Raw genomic sequence first — 21,122 nt, 5'->3', positions numbered from 1 at the left:
GCTTTGGCAAAGGCCTCCCCAAGCGTACACCACTTTTGCTCCATTCATCCATTGCAGCCATTCTTCTCCATGTTGCTCCAGCTACCTTTTTAAGTTCATCCTCCCATAATGTTCCTCTGTCTTCTCTTCTTTCTTTTTCCATCCTGTGAGGTACCACATAGTGATGTCGTTAGAGTTAGACCATTTGTTTTTCTAACTGTGGATTGTCGCAGTGATTATGATAGTAAAAAATAAATATTAGTACAATACTAGATTGTGCAACTCTACTGGTATCCATGTGACCATAAAGTAAAGAAGTAATGAATGGTAAAAAAAAAATCTGATTGTCAAAATACTGAAAAAATAAACTTATAGTTTATGGTCGCTTACCGGCTGGCGTTAAATACATTTTTGTTTGTTTTGCTTTATTAGATTTATCAACCTAACTACTCCCAATTTTGCTGTTACTTGATAACTCAGGTATGTAATGCGCGTTACAGTTAATTTTGTATTCGAAATGCATAGTAATAACAACTATTTTTGTTATATTTTGACGACCCTTCCTCGCCGATATGAATGTTTTTTTACCTCGATTGGCATTCTAGTGGTTTCTTCCATTACGTAATTTAGCAAACATAGTCTTATCAATTTCTTGTCACCTGTGTTGTAAACACCTTTTAATAGCGAATATTATCATTTTAGGTTATAGGTATACCATTAACTATAAAATCACCTTCACATTAAGACTATCAAATTAAACATTGTAATGTGTTTTTCTGTCATGTTACTATTTTTCGTTTCATCCTCATGTCTGGCTTTTGCTCTGAGTTCACCTCTAATATCCAATTACCAGTTAGTATCTTCTGTCTTATTAGACTAAATAAATGCATTTCAAAGTACCTACAAATGTACAATCTCCGCATATCCAGTTAACATTTACTTCTTCCTAACCTATAAATCTATTTAATACCACATTTTTTTATTTTATACATTATTATGTGGCCATAAGGCTCAAAATCATATTGTTTTTATTTATTTATACATGTATTGCATAGTTACAATAGTTAATCAAAATCAACTTATGAAAATTACATTAAAATATAATAGGTACTTTGAGATAAACATTTATGAAATTTCATGTTATATAAAACTACATTAGAAATAAAATACTTATCAGATATTTATAAAATATTGTTTAACTATTGTGTCTGGAAAACTGGGCCGCAGATGGATATTATTTATTGTACTATTATTATTAATGAAATAACGAAGAGTAAAACATTCCACCTACATGTTCAGAGACAAGCTATGAACTTGAAAAAAAAATGAATTTTCACCTAGCAACCCCAAGCAAATCAGTACTGATAAAAACAGGCCATAACCCTTATAAAAAAAAAAAAAATACTGATAAAAAAATAAACACAAAGAAGAAATATTCTCAAAATTCAATTCTATTTACTTGTGTGAATAAATTTAAGAGAGCTGATCCTATAATAAATCCTTAAATCAATAGCTACCTACTAATAAATTATTATTGATAAAGAATTGTTTATTTATTAAGAATAAGAAGAATAAAGAATAAAATAAATTTATTGCCAGTAACAGGTAGGTAGGTACTTTATTGCAGGGTATGACAGCAGTTATGGTAGGTGTAAGGTTACATTACCGGTATAATTACAGTACCAATATGATTATCGAATCAAACCCAGTCCTCCACATTGTTAGCTCAATGCCACGCCCCAGACACTTCATACAAACAACCTCGTTTTACACAGACACCACACATTGACGTTATCGTACACGCGCATCTGTGTGTGTGACGTCCGATACGGTTGAAGATTAAACAATGTCCGAAGGGGGTGAGGTAAACCTAGCTCAGACGCTGGTGGGGAGCGGAGAGTTGCCGTTCCATGTGTAGTATTATTCCTTATTCTATGCCAACGCTCTAACCATTAGGCTGCTGTTGCATCAACCGTATGCAAAATTCTTGACCTTGACCGATGTCGAGTTACAAAGTCGTATACCCAAATAACCTATAAGTATTATGCCTGCGGCTTCGCGCGCGTTAAATTCGGACTAGCATTGTTCCCCCTTTCTAGTGTACCAATTTCTGGCCTACCTTGAAAACTGCGAAAACTGCCATACAAAATTTCGTCCCCTCTTTGAAGGGGGCAGATTTCAGAAAAAAATTAACCATGATTTTATCACAAATAGTCCGCACATTAGTCTTTAGCTTTCTACCCCCCCATTTTAGGGAGGGGGGGGGGGGGGGGGGTAGAAAGAGACAAAAAGCCTCCTATGTCACTCCATCCCTCCAACTATGTCCACTTTAAAAATCACGTCAATTCGTCAAGATATACAAACATAAAGACATATACATACACTTTACCATATAATATTAGTATGGATAAGTGATAGATAATTCAAGTTGACCAGTAGGTCATCTTGAGGTATATAACACGCAGTACAGCGTATCTGATTACTTGAGAGGTGGAAAGGATACTTCACTTAGTGTTGAAAGTAATTTATTCCGAGAGATACATTTAAATATTTAACGCTACTGAGTTCAAATTCAAAAATATCTTTATTCATAGTTACACTTTGAATCGACATTTTTTACATAACGAACGTCATATCCACCTAAAACAACTGCAGCTTCTCACAACAAACTCCCCAAATTTTAGGGAAGTGGGGGGTTAGAAAGAGACAAAAGGCCGGCTATGTCACTCCATCCCTTCAACTATCTCCACTTTAAAAAAAGAAGGTGCAAAAAAACCTCGGCACAGGGCCCTACACGTTCTATAAAAAACTTTCGCTGTGATAGCATGAAATCACATTTTCGTGACGAATAGACTAGAGGGTTTCTAGCACATTTTAACGCATATCAACCTAGAAATCCTACTCCAGTAGGGCTAACTTGCGCACCGTGATAAAATTTTGTCACGGTCATTTTGTCGATTCTGACGATATAATTATGTCGTATTAGTGCCAATACATACATAACATAACCAGCCTATATGTATACGTCCCACTGCTGGGCATAGGCCTCCCCTCAATCAACCGGAGGGGGTATATGGAGCATAGTCCACCACGCTGCTCCAATGCGGGTTGGTAGAGGTGTTTTCACGACTAATAGCCGGGACCAACGGCTTAACGTGCCCTCCGAAGCACGGAATCATCTTACTTTTTCGTACAATCAGGTGATTCAAGCCTGAAAAGTCCTTACCAAACAAAGAACAGTCTCACAAAGTGATTTCGACAATGTCCCCATCGGGAATCGATCTCGGACCACCAGATCGTGAGCCTAACGCTCTAACCACTAGACCACGGAGGCTGTTAGTTAGTGCTAATATGTAAACCCTTAACCTCTCATCTGCCGAGATACCAGACACAATAGATTTTACATTGTGTCTGGTCGAGATCCGCGTTCCGGCAGATGAGAGGTTAAGTCATGTCGTTCTTTCAAAATACGCACAAAATCACGTGACACGCATGTTAGGGAAAAAAGCAAACTTATAGATTTGTACAAAATTTTACAAATTTTTTCAATGAGAATTCCACCTATAAATAAGTGCAAAATTATGATCGAAAATTCAAAAGTAGTCATCCTTTCCTTATACCAGGTAGCCAGTAACAAAGGCTCTCGGTAGCTAATTTAATAAAACTCGATAGTATCCAGTGCTCATTTCATAGAATTGACTTGTTGGTATTGCTTCTTGTCTGACACTCGGGAGGAAGCTCACAATACAGCAGTGTCGGTACAGACGGCGAGAAAAGTGCTGCGGTCATGATACCTACCTACACGGTTTATACCACAATCAATGATCGTGGATTTTGAATGGGAAATATTATTTTTTTTAGAATTCTTCTTCTATCGTGTGGGTTGTGAGGTGAATTACCAACCTCATCAACTCTGGTGTCAGGGTTATTATTGAGCCGCCAAAGGCCTCTGACATGGCTCATGTACATCAGTAAGTAGTAACCAGGACCAACGGCTTAACGTGCTTTCCGATGCACGGATCGTCTTACTTTCGGAAAATCAGGTGATCAGCCTGTAATGTCCTGACCAAACTAGGGATTGTAAGGTTAATTACCAACCTCATCAACCCTGGTGTCAGGGTTATTATTGAGCCGCCAAAGGCCATGGCTCATGTAACGACTATTTACTTAGGTACATCAGTAAGTAGTAACCGGGACTAACAGCTTAATGTGCCTTTCGAAGCACGGATCATCTTACTTTCGGACAATCAGGTGATCAGCCTGTAATGTCATAGTCGATACACGAGTCATGTCGTGTCATGTGTTGGGCCTTTGGCGGGTGGTATTCCACCTCATAACCTACACGATAAGAAGAAAAAGATAGCGAAAAGCTCGAAAGTACCTTTTGGGAAAATCAAATTCTGTGATTTCTTTCAATTAATTTGAACTTAATCCACAATTCGTCGTTGACGTCGCAAACAGACGTATCTGAAATTTTTGGCAAATCCGATTTGAAACATTTGCAATTGTCAATAAGATACAATTTTTTTTAGCAAAAGAATTGCAGATACGTCAGTTTGCAAAGTCAGCCACGAATTTTTGACCCGGATTGAAATTAGCTTCTCTACTATGAGGTTTTGATAACAATAATCACATTCGAATGTGATTTTTCAAAAAGCAACAATGTGGTGGTTAAAATAAGTCCTAAGATCATCAATAAATAATACATAATATATTTGTAAATTTTATAAATATATAAATAACTTACAATATTACAGCGTGTTGTCGCTGCCGTATCTGAAATTTTTGGCGAATCTGATTTGCACCTTTTGCTATTGTCAATTAGACACAAATTATTTTAGCAAAATACTGCAGATACGTCTTTTCAATATGTAATATGTGGTTAAGGTTACAGCAAGAAAGATAAGATAAATTCTATATTCGATGTTACTTCACATTCCTATCTTTATTTTAGTCAGTGTTGAACCCATCAGATAACTATTTGTATTACATAATAATATAAAAAGTGAAATGTTTAGGTAATATTCAGATTATATTATTATTTAGATTTTTGCGTGTATATTTGAATTTCCTTGCGCTTCACACTTCATCCTCTCAGCCATAACATGTTTTGAAGCGATATTTAAGTGAAGTGATAGCGCTGTAGAGTATAATTTTGAGTTTCAACAGAGCGTTTTGACTTTACATAATAGGGTGTGCGTCAAGCTAGCGGCCTCAAAAAAAAAATGGGCACGAAAAAATAATTTGACCATACCAAAAAATAGTACTCTTATTGAAAAAAATAGTACCTGTTGTAAAAAAATTAGTACCATCACGGTTCTGGATTTATAGCCATGTTTTATTGCACTTGCTAGCTTGACGGTGAGCGAAATTTGGCGAGAGTTAACGACAAGGTCTTTCGCTTTGATTTAAACGCCAAAAAATAGTATCGAAATAGTACTCACCCCCTGCAAAATACCGAAAGTAGTACTTCAACGGTTCCAAAGTTATAAAGGTAGTTCTTTGATCCCGCTAGCTTGACGTTTTGAAAATACCTATTATCTGGGGAATGCTTGCATACTTCAGTTTGTAACTAATGTCAATAAACTCGTATGAAATAGTACTCCCTACCATCATAATTTGGACCTGATTCTCTTTGTAGAAATATGTCAAAAGGTCATTATAACCTATGTCATACATTTATCAAGACGAGTACAGTCGCGAACAAAATTATTACACATGGTCAAGAATGTTGTCAGATTTCAGTATTTTTCCCCATTTTTGGGTAAAAATTGGTGAAGTGCCAGGGTTGTTAGATGAAAGTAATATCATTGTTGAAACTCTTTGAGTTATTCTACAAATACTGCAAATTGTTTATTAACAAACACTTCGATCCGTAACAAATTCAACATGAAGGTATAAATTATAAAATAAAATAGCAGATTAAAAATGTATTATGATGTATTAAAATCACAGATTGTTTTCGATAAGAACTAGACTCATGCAGCCATTTTCTATTAAAATTAGTGCATATGGGTGTATGCAATAGGAATTTTTTGTAATAGCAGCACTGAAGTGCAAAGAAATGGTAGGGTAGACCTCCAAAATGGCAATACTTACGAATAAATTGTGAGGTTATGTAATTGTCTACGTGGCTGTATCAACAACAAATGTATGGCATAGGTTATGATGATTGTTTAACATTTCTACAAAGAGAATCGGATCAAAATTATGATGGTAGGGAGTACTATTTCATACGAGTTTATTGACATTAGTTACATACTGAAGTATGCAAGCGTTCCCCAGATAATAGGTATTTTCAAAACGTCAAGCTAGCGGGATCAAAGAACTGCCTTTATAACTTTGGAACCGTTGAAGTACTACTTTCGGTATTTTGCAGGGGGTGAGTACTATTTCGGTACTATTTTTTGGCGTTTAAATCAAAGCGAAAGACCTTGTCGTTAACTCTCGCCAAATTTCGCTCACCGTCAAGCTAGCAAGTGCAATAAAACATGGCTATAAATCCAGAACCGTGATGGTACTAATTTTTTTACAACAGGTACTATTTTTTTCAATAAGAGTACTATTTTTTGGTATGGTCAAATTATTTTTTCGTGCCCATTTTTTTTTGAGGCCGCTAGCTTGACGCACACATAATAGGCTACTTTCCTACTAGTCAAATGAGTTCATCATCACCAGCCCATTAACGTCCCCACTGCTGGGGCACGGGCCTTCCCTATGGATGGCTATCCATCCATCCCCTATGGAGATCGGGCCTTAAACCACCACGCGGGCCCAGTGCGGATTCGTGGTTATTAACGACTGCTAATGCAACCGGGACCAACGGCTTAACGTGCCTTCCGAAGCACGGAGGAGCTCGAGATGAAAACTTTTTTTTTGTGGTCATCCATCCCATCCTAAGACCGGCCTTTGCGAAAGTTGCTTAACTTCAACAATCGCAGACCGAGCGCGTTTACCGCTGCGCAACCGAGCTCCTCAGTCAAATGAGTTACTTTTTACTCAATGTCAAAACACGAAACTGCTATGGAATTTGTATGAAAAAGCACACTGTGACGTCATAGAAAAACGTGATGAAATATTGGACTTATTATTACGTTTTCTTGATTAAAATTCATAAATACCTAAGTTAAATAGAAAACAGAAAAAGATTATCGTTAGTTTTAGTTCGGTATTTAGTAATCAGCATTTCAAATTTATCTTGAATCTAATACACGACTCAATTCTTCATGACAGGTACTACTTTTTCGGAAATAAACCAGTTTTAATTTTAATTTGTGCTAACGTAATGGCGTCGATTCGGGCAACAACAAATTTAAACTTAATAGGATTAAAACAAGCTCTATCTCTTTCTTGCGCTTATTATAAGAGAAGGACGGCACTAGTTAAAGCGCTGTCAAACTAAGATTACGTTAAGTTTGTATCCGCCCGAATTGGCACCATTGTCTTGTTTGCTATAATGCTTTAACATTTTCTTTTTAGTCCTATTTCAGTTCATACATCTTGCTAAACTAACACAGTGAGGGGCTTTCCAGGGTAGAGTAGTATCGAAGTTAAGACATGTCGTAATTATGTATTGTCGGAATAAAAAGTGTCCGATTTTCATATCTTCTTCTTCTTCGTCGTTCCCTCACTGCTGAGGATCGCGACCACAGGTTATGGTTTTCCACTCGGTACGGCTATATGCTGCGTGGACCGCCCTCTGTATGCTGCCGCCCACCGTCATCTTCACGATGTCAGACCACCTCGTAGGCGCCCTTCCTCGCGCACGTTTGCCATCCACTTGCCCAACGATGATCTGCTTCTCCAGACTGTGCTTCGGTGACCGCATAATATGTCCGAAGAAGCTTAGGGCACGATTCCGGCATATTGAGGAGAGCCGCGTCGTGATCTTGAGCTCTTTAATATGGACTCATTCGTACGCATCGCAGTCCAAGGTATGCGTAGCAACCTACGCCAACACCACATTTTGAAAGCATCGATCTTACTGCAATAGATTTTCATATTGCCAAAGTAAAATCTTGTCGGATAACAGTTTGTCGGACTTCAGTTTTTAACCCATCACGTTAATAAGCAGTACAACGCCATCTATTGTTTTGTTTTTCTCTGTATTGTATTTTATCTGTATTGTTTTTGGTGAACGTACCCTGGAAAGTCCCTCAGTTCAATGCTCATACATACATCATATAGGAGGATGAACGGACAACAGTTAATGTTATAAAAGGCTGTATAATTCTAATCTGACACCGAACAGTGTACAAATCTTTTCCTCCTTTATATTCTAGTACTTTAGTCCTCAACAGTACGCCTATAGGAACAGGTTATGCATGGTTTATATAACCCGTCGCTCTCTGCAATGACACAGACGACAGACGTTGGCCGAACGAACTGCACACGTTCGTTCAAATTCAAATATCGTTCCATTCCTTTCCATTCAGATAGTTTTAATATTTTCAATTTTCGAAACAGCCAGTACTCTTAAAAAAGAAAAATTTTGTTTCTAAATTCACCGCCAAGATGGCGCCCGTTTTTCGTATATTGAGATGTGCGATCGTTTTGTTAATAGCAGACAGCACTATGGTCAATTTTAGGGTGCTAGCGAGAGCCATGTCGACGGTGGCGAAGTCCTTCGAGACCCACGGCGTCGTCCCCGATGTCATCCCAAAGGCTCCGGTTGCATTGGCTACCGTAAGTACTAAGATTATTTTTCTATGTTTAAAATCATAATCGTGTACCTATTTTTTTATATAAAATCATTATCATTTAAGACAAAGTTCGATGAAACGCCGATAGGTACTTTCACAAGGAGACAGGTGTACCACTAAGTACCCTAACTGAGAATGAGGGATTTTTCAGACTACGTTCCGTTCTGGTCAAGAGCGGTTTAGCAAAAACTCAAAAGTTGCATCATGTACCTAAGTATTTGAAAATGTCCAAAAGAATTGCTTCGAAACGTAGACTCTCGATGTTTCGGAAATTGAAATTGGAATCTGTATTCCTTGTAGGTGCTACCTAGGTACTCATAATTCATGTAAATCCATTTCGTTCGTTAAACTTAGGTTCAGAATAGGGTAGTTTCCAACTAGTCAAATCAATTACTTTTTACTAAACGTCAAAACACGAAATTACTATGGAATTTGTATGAAACAGCACATTGTGACGTCACAGAAAAACGTGATAACATCTTATTATATTATTTTTGATTAAAATGCATAAATAAGTTAAATATAAAAAGGAAATGTTTTTCGTTAATTTTAGATCTGTCTTTATGTAGTAATCAGAATTTCATAATTTACGTAGTCGGTCCCAAAGTTTTGTCACTGGCACATTATTTTTAAATTTTGAACATGATTTTTAAAATAATTTTATTGCATTCCATTTTTGAATGTTTGACAATTATTTTAAAACAAAAAATGGTCATTTGCCACGATTTTTCACGATGGAGTGGACTGTGAAAGAAAACCGAATAGCATTGCATCGCTGTGGGGCACTCACCGAGTACCATTTTCAAATTCTCTCTGACTCTTTAACGACTAACCAACCAGTTTCAAGTTTATTTACACTTTTACTCAAACTAAGTTTCAACAACGAAAAACTTTTCCATCAGTCGTAAACCGGTTTATTGTCTTGTAATCAATGCAAATGCTATTTCAATATGCCAAGTAAATATACAGCTGTTGTTACGCAATCAAAACCAATTTTATGGTAATAATCCTTGCATGGTCTGCGTAGACAACCTACCTACTTTATCTTTTAACTTTTCTGCTAGTATTTCCTTTTCGGCGGATAAGTAAATTACAGGTATAACTTAAAATTAGATGGTGTCTGCAGGAATCGGGGCCATTATAAATGCAAACTAAATCAAAAAATATATACCGAGTGTTAGTGATATAGTAACGAAAACTTTGAGGGATGGTTCAGACCATGATTCTGAGTTGCTATCAAGTAGAATTTTCCGTCGCAAAAGTATAGAACTGAAAATAATTAAAACAAAACACAAAATTTTACATTCAGTCAGGAAAATCCACTTGATATCAGCTCAGAATCATCCTCTTCAGTATTTGTTACGATGTCACTAACACCCTATCTACTTGTATGTACTTGTACAGGGTGTAAGTGACATCGTAACAAATACTGAGGGGTATGAATCCGATCATTATTCTGAGTTAATATCAAGTGAAATTTTCCATCGCAAAAGTATAAAATTGAAAATAATTTAAATAAACACAAAAAATATTATGAATTTTGGGGCGGAAAATTTCACATGATATTTACTCAGAATCATGGTCTGAATCATCCCCCTCATGTCACTAACACCCTGTATAATGATTAATAATTCACGACTTGGCAAATGCAGTGGGATTAGGTAGGTACTTGGCTGTTAATGGATATATGTCGCGTATATGACACTACAATAATAGGTCATGCCTCGTTAGTCCTGTCATAGTTATCATTTGGAATTGTATCAAAATTACAGTTGAATTACAGTTGCACAAGCATAATGAAACCTGTAATTGCTACGTGTGAACGCGTTACTATTTATCAACGTAAATTATGGTGAACATTACCTACTATGTACGTAAATAGAACTAAATTTTACAAGCATACAAGATTTTAATAATTATAATTATGGTGTATTTATAGTAAATATTATGGATCATTGTCGCTTGTTAGTTGATACAGATGCAACAAAGTTGACGACTATTATCGTACACCTTTTTTTTTGACGTGACTTATTGTAGATTTGCCGCAGATGGCATTAACTACTTGGCCGGACAAATGGGGAGCGCTGAAGGCTCTCACCCGGTACAATCGTACACCAGTAGCCAGAACTTTACATATATTTATGTATTTATTTATTAAGTAATACGTTTAAGGTTCAGACTATAACTCAACAAATACAACAAACTTATTACAAAACAAAGCAAACTACAACTTTTCGTGTCTTCCGTGTTTTCGTGTACAGAGGGGCTCGAAATGACTGGTTAGTGTTGCCCGATAATCGACTGTATATCAATTAATAATCGATTATTTTTAAAGGCTGTAAATAATTTACATATCGATATGCCTATTGATATTATCGATTAATCGATATTAGAAATTCTACAATTTTATCGATTATTGGCAAAGTTTTAGACAAGTTTTCTTTCGTGCACGGCAAACGGTTCGTCTTATATAAGAACTTTAGCTGGCGAGGAGTGTGTGTATTGTTTATAATATACACCTCTGCCTACCTCTTCCAGGATACAGGCGCGATGCTATATGCATTCTATGTTGTATTATATAACAGCCTATACACGTCCCACTGCTGAGCACAGGCCTCCCCTCAATCAATCGGAGGGGGTATGGAGCATATTCCACCACGCTACTCCACTGCGGGTTGGTGGAGGTGTTTGGGCTAGTAGCCCGGTACCAACGGCTTAGCGTGCCTCCCGAAGCACGGAATCATACTTTTTCGGATAATCAGGTGATTTAAGCCTGCAATGTCCTTACTAAACTAAGGACAGTCTCACAAAGTGATAAAAAAAAGAAATATTTAAAAAGTTAATGTTACTCATTTATTCATAATGTCAATGTTTTACAATATTAGGCATATTTAGTATGTACCCATTGAAAAAAAGCTAATAGACCCAGCCGCCGTAAGGCCTTTTGAATTGGATTATCTCATTTATCTATCTTCCTCAACTCCAGGTGAGGTACCCTAGCGGCGCTGAGGTGAAGGAAGGCAACGAGCTGACCCCCACAGCAGTCAAAGACATCCCCACCGTGATATGGGAGGCCAGCCCCTCCGACCTCTACACATTGGTTATGACTGGTAAGTTTGTGCGCCGGCGCATGAGTTCTGCACCGCGCGTTGTATGAATTGTATGAGAGATTAAACCCCATAGCGACCCCGCCGGCGTGGTCGAAATCCTCATTCAGCGCTTACCGCTATCGATCCACTAGGGTCGATTAAATCCTTCAAATATAATCCTTTCACACGACATATATATACACGATGTATATTATATTTATAAGCTTAAACGAAGGGGCTTTTCGGCGGGAAACGGGAACGGGACAGTTGCTTTCTTCATTGAGTAATCTAAATAATTAATACGAAGTGGTGTTTTGTGGTTAATGATCGCATTAAGTTAGTCAGAAGACATTCGCGAGTGTTATTATATTGGAGTATTCAATAAACAAAGTGTATCTGCCTATTTTCGCTTCGTGCCGGGAAGCCGCTTCATAACTCAAAAGTTTATGCGGGCTTTTGAGTTAATTCGTTTGGGGTTCGGAGTAGGAGTCTACTCCGAGGGTGGGGGCTTAGGTTTCATCATCATCATTCATCACCTTTCATCATTTCATTAATCATCAAGAAAAAAAAATACGTAAGACATGGCTGTATGGGCATAGTTCCCTTTGCCTTACCCTTCGGGGAAAACCAAAACAAAAAAAAACTTAAACGAAGGATTTTTTTACACCGCCATCTATATTGTTTATAAGTAACGTAGCCTGGAACGTCCCTCAACGAACTAATGTTCCATTAAAATTCGTGGACTTCTTTCATGACGCGGATTTTCGTTTTTAACCTACCTTATCTTAAAGATTTTAGTTTTTTTTTTATAGCACTTACCCGTGCTTAGGGAAACTCACAAAGAAAAATTGAAATAAAAAAAAAACTATTTATTTTTCGATTTAAATTTTCTCTAGTTTATCTTTAACCTATAAATAATAATTTATTAAACACAAAACAACATACAGTTATCTTCAAATAGAAAAACTCCAAAGCATCACACCGAGGCAAAGTGCCCAAAAGACTTGCAGCATTTCCCCTTTAAACAGCTAGACTAATCCTTTGACAAAAATAGGTGCCTGGACGAGACGCTTCGAAAGGTCCTTAATGAAACTTTTTGTCTCCGGGCCTAATGGTTCCATCGTCTCAGCGGCAAAAGCTACAAGTCCGACATTTTGTCACGTTTTTCTATGACGTCACAGTGTCAATGATCTTTAATTTTGTTTTTTATATAGGTTTAAATGTTTATATAATTTCACAGTGCTACCAACCTGTAGGTGATAGTGATTTTAACCATTTTATACAGCATGTCATAAACACTTCAATCATGCGAAGCGAGTTCTGTCATTATTCAATAGTGTAGATCCTCTCTGCAATTGATGTCAGTCATACCAACGAGGCTTGACTGCCAACCTTGTATTTTAGCTTGTGAGGATTTTCAAATGATTTATATACAAAACTTATCATATATTTTTTTAAATACTGTATACAAAGTGTTAGTGATATCGTACCGAATACTGAGGGGGGTGATTCAGCTCATTATTCTGAGTTAATATCAAGAGGAATTTTGAAAAAAAGTATAAAATTGAAAATAATTAAAAGAAAACAAAATAAATTTACGAATTTAGCGACGGAAAATTCCACTCGATATTGACTCAGAATCATGGTCTGCATCATCCCCCTCAGTATTCGTTGCGGTGTCACTAACAACCTATGTTCATAGGTCATATTAACATTGAACGTGTCTGATAAGTTACATAAGGATCCAATGAATTCCATGCAAAGTCACATGCGCCGGAGTGTAGAGTAGGTCTATTATTATTTAATCTCACGGTTCCTGTGACCGCTGGTGCCACAACTATTGAGCCGAGGCTAGAGACGTCGCCTTGAACCTATACTAGCATATTACTTTGTGACTGTCATAACTAGATAGATAAATTCAGATACTAGGTATAACACGCGTGAATTAAGTAAACACCCAGCGTAAAAGGGTTGTATACTAGTGAAATGTCTATTTAATTGGCTACTTGTCAATTTTCGGAAAGTCCTTACCAAACAAAGGACAGTCTCACAAAGTGATTTCGACAATGTCTCCATCGGGAATCGAACCCGGACCTCCAGATCGTGAGCCTAACGCTCTAACTACTAGACCACGGAGGCTGTACCAATGAGTTGTTAATTTATCTTAGCAGATTTCACTAATACGATAGTCCCGAGCGTTAAAGATGGCGATACGGCTCTCCACCTTTACGTTGGTCATCATAGATACACTTGGTTTTTCCTTCAAGTTTTCGGCCATGACAGTTTTAAACCCGATGTTGCTCACGGCCATTCTGCACGGGGTCTGCCTCAGACACCTCCCGAGCTGAGATAAAATACTGAAATTTTAAAAATCTAAATTCAAAACATTTATTCGCATAGGATTCGTGGTTTTGTCAAAAGTTGGTTAGTCACATTAAATGGACTTGCTCTAACAGAAAGTCTGAGAGATGTGGGTACTTAGTTCATCTTGTGATGGATTTACCGCTGACTACCCCAATTGGGATATAGTCATGAGTTTGTTATGTTATATATTTATTCTATACTTAAACGTTTCGGTCACTTCATACAAAAAACCTTGTGTTACACAGACACTACACATTGAGGTTATCGTACGGTCACGAGCATTAATATGTATACACTTTGGTACCATGTCACATTAACTTTTTTGACAAATTGAACTGTAAGTCTCACTAAATGTACAATATGTTAGTACGACAGAGTCCTAAAGTGGGTACCTACATTATATTGCTCATGACTGTACAGTACACGCGCATCTATATGTGTGACGTCTAAAGCCGTAGACGAAAGTATGACCGAGAGGGTGAGGTAAACCTAGCTCAGCCGCTGGTGGGGAGCGGAGAGTTTCCGTGCTATACGTAGCATTATTCCTTATTCTATGACGTAAGTACTGCGGTATACTTAAAATGTTAGGTAGAATGAAATTAATTATTATGTGATCACCCTCGAATGCAGAGATATAATAAAGCAGTCACCATCTGGATCCCGTGTTTGATTACCGCGCCCATCCTATAACACATGGCGCAGTCGGTAGGATACGAACCTACGCTCCCAAAGGGAATCTCTGATTGGAAATCAGATTTCCAATCATGTACTGACGTCAAGTTATTCTCGTTCCAGACCCCGACGCGCCATCCCGCAAGGACCCGAAGTTCCGCGAATGGCACCACTGGTTAGTGGGCAACATCCAAGGCAACCAGGTGGGGACAGGCGAGACCCTCTCCGCGTACGTCGGCTCCGGCCCCCCTGAGGGCACCGGCCTGCATCGCTACGTGTTCCTTGTCTATAAGCAACCCAACAAGCTCAGCTTCGACGAGGCCAGGCTGACCAACACGTGAGTCATGCTTCATGAATTGGGTCGTGTACTAGGTCAAAGATAAATTATAAAATTCTGATTACTAAATAAAGGCAGATCTAAAACTAACGAAAATCATTTACTTCTTTCTATTTAACTTATTTATGAATTTTAATCAAGAAAAATGTAATAATAAGTGCGACATTTCATCACGTTTTTCTATGACGTCACAGTGTGCTTTTTCATACAAATTCAATAGTAATTTCATGTTTTGACGTTTAGTAAAAAGTAACTGATTTGACTAGTTGGAAACTAGCCGTCAAATAGATTGGACATGCCAATCCACGCCCACATACGGTCAATTCGATTTGATCCAATCGATCGCGTCATGCCGATTGGACGATAGGAAGGATGGTGTATGGCCACTATTAGAAGTAAAACCGACTTAATGCGGCCCTTGTGCAAGCTGGGAACATCAACTAAAAGCATTCATGCTATTGAACCAAAAATTTACAATAAAATCCCTGCCGACTTAAAAAATTGTGAAAACGATTTCAAGTTTGAGAATAAACTAAGAGAATGGCTTGTTGAACGTGCTTTTTATGACATAAACGAATTCTATAATATATAAATAATATGTTGACATCATTAATATAAGTATGTACTAACTATAAGTCTTTGATATTTATAAGTTAACATTTGTGTTTTTATGAATAAATGAGACCACCAACCTGCAGTGGAGCAGCGTGGTGGAGTATGCTCCATACCCCCTCCGGTTGATTGAGGGGAGGCCTGTGCCCAGCAGTGGGACGTATATAGGCAGTTTATGTTTATGTATGAATAAATGAGAATGAGTATGAGTTACGTGAGTGTTGCACATGGGCGGATTATGGAGGTCATGACTCCTATCCCCTGGGCGTCAGGTTGGGTCATGGGTGGCCACTGCAATTTTATCTAATTCTCTATGGAGACGACCTGGGGCCTGTTTCATAAAACTTATAATTGTAAATTACAACGACAATTTGGTGTTCATTGCGTAGCTAATTTGAAACTGCAAAATATTTGTGATCACACACTCCGCAATGTACATCAAATTGTGATTGTAATTTACAATTGTAAGTCTTATGAAACAGGCCCCTGGTGGACCCCTTCCCCCCTGACATAACTGGATCCGCTCCTGGCCTTGCAAGAGGTCTTTGGCGGGTCAGCAGCATACATACATACATACATACACATACATAAACTCACGCCCGTAATCCCTAATGGGGTGGGCAGAGCCACAAGTAATCAAAGACAACTTGCAGCCACTGTTGATACGAAGTCCAAAGATGGATACAATGGATGGATGGATGGATGGAGCAGCATACAATAAGGAATAATACTTTATATATCTTCCTATTCTTCCAGATCGGGTGACAACCGTGGTAAATTCTCCATCGCGAAATTCGCCAAGAAGTACAACCTGGGCGACCCTATTGCCGGCAATTTCTACCAGGCGCAGTGGGACGACTATGTGCCCATACTCTACAAACAACTTGGAGCTTAAGTACTGACGATACATAGCTTAGTTTACATTACAACGGATCTGGGATACTGGAGTATTTTAGCATCGATACAATTTGGAGGTAGACTTTAACTTAAAACTATCTTTATTGAACAGGTTATATGGTTACATTTAGAATGGTATTTTTTTATATAGATATACTCCTAAAAGTGCTGTATAGCCAAGGAAAAGTGGCTGCTAGAAATGGGTCGGTACATCCACATTATAACATAAGCTCACAAGTATATTACCCATTGGGATAATTAGAGGAGCATGATAACTAAGTACCCACGCTTCACCGAGCTTTCTGTGTGTCATATAAACCCATAGCTGACGAGGAGTGAGTGTGTATACTCTGCCCACCCCTTCGGGGATTCTAGCGTGATACTATATTTGTTATAAATTTTATACCTACTACTCGGGTTTTGTTAACATAGCTGGCGAGAAGTGCATGTACTATACACTTCTGTCTACCCCCTCGGGAATACAGGTGTGATGATGATGATGAATTTTTTTGCGCTTTATAGGAGGAGGCTTGTTTTGAACTTTTTCCCTGCCACTTCACTCTTATCACCATGTCACTAAGAAAAAACTACTTATTTATATTCTTATCGTGTGGGTTGTGAGGTGGATTACCAACCCCATCAACCCTGGTGTCAGGGTTATTATTGAGCCGCCAAAGGCCCCTGACATGGCCCATGTAACGACTACTAAAATATATTAAAAAAGCTTCTTTAGGCTGAGTGAAATTCCGCTTTAGGCCGAGTAATCTCAGTTCGTTGTAATGTAAAAACTTTTTGTTTTAATTTCAGTTTTAATACCTTGATGAAGAAAACAGGCTTTTTTATCACATTAATTATAAATATTATAGCTATTCGAGGAAGTTCCCGGCTATAACTCTACCTTTTATTTTTAAACAACAGCATTTAAATAATATTGTTTTCAGACTGAATGAGTTCTCAGAAATACAAGCTTGTATAGTTGTAGGCTTGTTGCAAACATTGGTCAATATAATTGTAACCAAAAGTTGCTGGTTTAACTGATCCGATCAGTGCTACCAGGCCGTTGCATTATGATATTAGATTTTAAGGAAACTTGTCTTCTGTGCGAATAAAGATTTTCACGTTCATTATTTGTTTTTTTACCCTCTAGCTATAGAATAAAGAATAATAATACATTTAGAGCGGTAAGTCCCCCCCCCCCCCCCGCACCAATTAGTATCACGCGCCGACGTCGACCTCACCCCCTTTTAGATCTAAGTATAACAGGGTATTCTAGTTTAGGCTCCAGTTTCTGCAAATACTATTAATTTATGTCGCATTTTCTGTCCCTATGTACGCTTAAATCTTTAAAACTACGCAACGAATTTTGATGCGGTTTCTTTTAATAGATAGAGTGATTCAAGAGGAAGGTTTATATGTATAATAATATCCACATACATTAAATAGTGGAGAAATACTGTTATTGGGTAGTGTCGTAAATAATTTCATTTTTTCCTCAGCATTGCGCCCGAGGAAGCCTGGAAGGATGACCAACCTCATCAACTCTGATGTCAGGATTATTATTGAGCCGCCAAAGGCTAAGTACCCACGCTTCACCGGGCTTTCTGTGTGCCATATAAACCCATAGCTGACGAGGAGTGAGTGTGTATACTCTGCCCACCCCTTCGGGGATTCAAGCGTGATACTATGTTTGTTATAAATTTTATACCTACTACTCGGGTTTTGTTAACATAGCTGGCGAGAAGTGCATGTACTTTTTTTAATAGATAGAGTGATTCAAGAGGAAGGTTTATACATATGTATAATAACATCCACATACATCAAATAGTGGAGAAATACTGTTATTTTTGAGGTTTATAATGTAATGTCGTAAATAATTTCATTTTTTCCTCAGCATTGCGCCCGAGCGAAGCCGGGGCGGGTCGCTAGTAGGTTTTAAACCATTATGAGTTAGAATAATCTTATCGTGTGGGTTGAGAGGTGGATTACCAACCTCATCAACTCTGATGTCAGGATTATTATTGAGCCGCCAAAGGCCCTTGACGTGACTCGAATAACGACTACGTATTTACATCAGTAAGTAGTAACCGGGACCAACAGCCTAACGTACCTTCCGAAGCACAGGTCATTTTACTTCTGGTCAATCAGGTGATCAGCCTGCAATGTCCTGACCAAACTAGGGATCGCAGTGTTTTTGTGATTTGTCCCCACCGGGATTCGAACCCGGGACCTGCGGATCGTGAGCACAACGTTCAACCACTGGACTATTTTTTTGATAAATACCCGATCATCCTACGGGTTATAAAGACGACCTTTTAATATACGTACTATCGCGGAGCTCCGAAAGTCGTAGTTTGCAGAAGAGTGGAGTGCAAAGTAGGAACTATTTGCTCATACTTGTATGGCGCGCGTTTCCCGCTCACGTCCTTCTAACTTCTTTCTTCTACTCCGTGGTATTGAGTACTGAAAAAAGCGAAAACGTGAGTTTCATGGCACGTGCATGTCTAATATGTTTATTCAAAAGGTTATACCGTTAAAATACGAAGATGTTTTATATTCCATATAAGTTTTTACAAAAATACTAGGTAGGTAGGCACTTATAGCCATTTTGCTTGGTTTATATTTTGTACAATAATATTTATAATACACTTACCTACTTGCATAACATTTTACAGAAATAAGTACCGACAGATCAGTAACAAAGATGAAATACGCATTACCTTTTTTACCCTTGATGGGTTTGCTCTGGGCCCCAGAGTTGCCCGAAGTCATTGACGAGGCCTAAGATCAAGCTCGCTCGCCCAGAAGGTGCCTGTTCACTCTGGTCTTGAAAGCACCCGGGTTATATGCATTCGGAAATACAGAAGACGGCAAAGAATTCCACTCCCTAGCAGTGCGCATAATGAAGGATGATGCGAAGCGCTTTGTGCGAGTAGGTGGGATGTCCACCAAATAGGGATGGAACCCGGCCGTACGTCTGGAAGTCCGAAGATAAAAGGGGGATGGTGCAATGAGCTCGTGTAGGTGGCGGGCACATTTTGCATTCCATAAACTCCATAACTTGTTGGATAGGACACAGCCCCTTTACATTAACAGGTAAATTTGGTACACAGATGTGTCCCTTATCATAGCACTGACACCATAACGCATAGGGATTCTGACTACACAGAAAAATGACTAGAATTTGTCACCAAATATCAGAATTTATCGATCTGCCGTTACAAATTTACAAGCATTTTTTTGGCAATGCCAGGATAGCGGTTTTCCAGTAGGCATCACCAACAAAATGTATAATTATAATTTGTCGAAATATCAGAACGTGTTGATACGCCGTTCAAAAGTTATAGGTATTTTTTTTTATGACAGCGCCTACAAAATCCTTATTCCAGCATCACTTTCTTTGTTTCACCCGCAAATGACATTAACTATTTAAAATTTCATGATAATCGGTTGAGTAGGTGGATGACTAACCTCAGCAACCATGGTATCAGGGTTTATTATTGAGCCGCCAAAGGGTCCCTGATATGGCTCATGTAACGGCTACGTATCTACAGTAAGTAGTAACCGGGACCAACGGCTTAACGTGTCTTCCGAAGCACAGACCATCTTACTTTCGGTCAATCGGCCTGTGAAGTCCTTATCAAATTAGGGATCGCAAAGTGATTTTTGTGATTATGTCTTCAGCAGGATTTGAACCCAGGACCTCCGGATCGTGAGCCCGACGCTCAACCACTGCACTACAAGAGTCCGTTATATCGTGACACGGTATTTATGAGGCGAAATTGGTTCATGGCGTCAATAAGATTGATGAGGCCACCGATCCTTTTGTCTTGTAAGTAGTTTGCAATTGTAGTTTTTTGCTAGATAAAAGAATTGTTTATTGATAGACAGTTTTGACACGCTAATCAAGTGCTTAATAACTAAAAGGTAGAATGATTTTTGTTTTTATAGGTAGCATGCAGCCGTGCGTAGGAAAACTCACAAAGATAAAATTAAGTCGAAAACTTTTTAGACACGGCCAGGACTAGAACCCGTGTTAGGGCGTAGAAAGAAAGCTATACAGAAAGAAAGCTGGAAACGGGTTGGTAGAAGTGTTTTTTTACGGCTGATAAGCCGGTACCAACGGCATAAAGTGCCTTGATTTAGGTCATAATCACTTATTTAAGAGCCACGCTCTTGTTGACATCGACAAGAGCATTCTTCATGCTACTTTTCTAGGAAAAATAGAGCAGTGGTTTCCCTCTTGCCTTCCGCGCCGCAGTATTCTGTCTGACGCGAGTGGGATGGCGTCCAGAGTAGTCTACTTTAAAGCCATACTAGGACTCCTGTCCTCCGCCTCTGAATAGTACTTACAGTTACTGCTGCCCTCTGTCAGGTTCCAGGTTACAGTCCCTGTGACTTGTCCCTTCCGTCTTGCATTGCCTTACCGATGGCTCCTATTTCCCCCACTACAACGGTCGAGGTGATTTAAGT

General features: G+C 38.5%; 1 protein-coding gene across 6 annotated transcripts; it reads left to right on the top strand.

The window, feature by feature from the left end:
- The first annotated feature begins 331 nt into the window (after window positions 1-331).
- LOC126375938 (protein D2-like) lies at window positions 332-17,149 on the top strand. 6 transcript variants are annotated; one of them, XM_050023046.1, is made up of 5 exons: window positions 332-459; window positions 8,568-8,664; window positions 11,668-11,791; window positions 14,930-15,143; window positions 16,512-17,149. In XM_050023046.1, exons 2-5 carry the CDS (start codon window positions 8,584-8,586, stop codon window positions 16,648-16,650), a joined length of 558 nt encoding a protein of 185 aa, XP_049879003.1. In that variant the 5' UTR covers window positions 332-459; window positions 8,568-8,583; the 3' UTR covers window positions 16,651-17,149. The 6 variants fall into 6 exon arrangements, with proteins under 6 accessions (XP_049879003.1, XP_049879001.1, XP_049879002.1 ...); XM_050023044.1 differs by having other exon boundaries at window positions 347-459; window positions 8,543-8,664; XM_050023045.1 differs by lacking the exon at window positions 332-459 and adding an exon at window positions 4,975-4,997.
- Window positions 17,150-21,122: the final 3,973 nt, after the last annotated feature.

The sequence above is a fragment of the Pectinophora gossypiella genome, chromosome 20 (assembly GCF_024362695.1).
Source record: "Pectinophora gossypiella chromosome 20, ilPecGoss1.1, whole genome shotgun sequence".
NCBI lineage: Eukaryota > Metazoa > Arthropoda > Insecta > Lepidoptera > Gelechiidae > Pectinophora > Pectinophora gossypiella.
This window is presented reverse-complemented; position numbering and strand designations above follow the sequence as displayed.

What these genes read in the sequence shown, in the direction of transcription:
- LOC126375938 (XM_050023042.1), top strand. Translation starts at nt 8,494, where the DNA reads ATGGCGCCCGTTTTTCGTATATTGAGATGTGCGATCGTTTTGTTAATA. An exon ending in CTCCGGTTGCATTGGCTACC is followed by an intron (nt 8,665 to 11,667) that starts GTAAGTACTAAG and finishes CCTCAACTCCAG; the next exon opens with GTGAGGTACCCTAGCGGCGC. An exon ending in GAGGCCAGGCTGACCAACAC is followed by an intron (nt 15,144 to 16,511) that starts GTGAGTCATGCT and finishes CTATTCTTCCAG; the next exon opens with ATCGGGTGACAACCGTGGTA.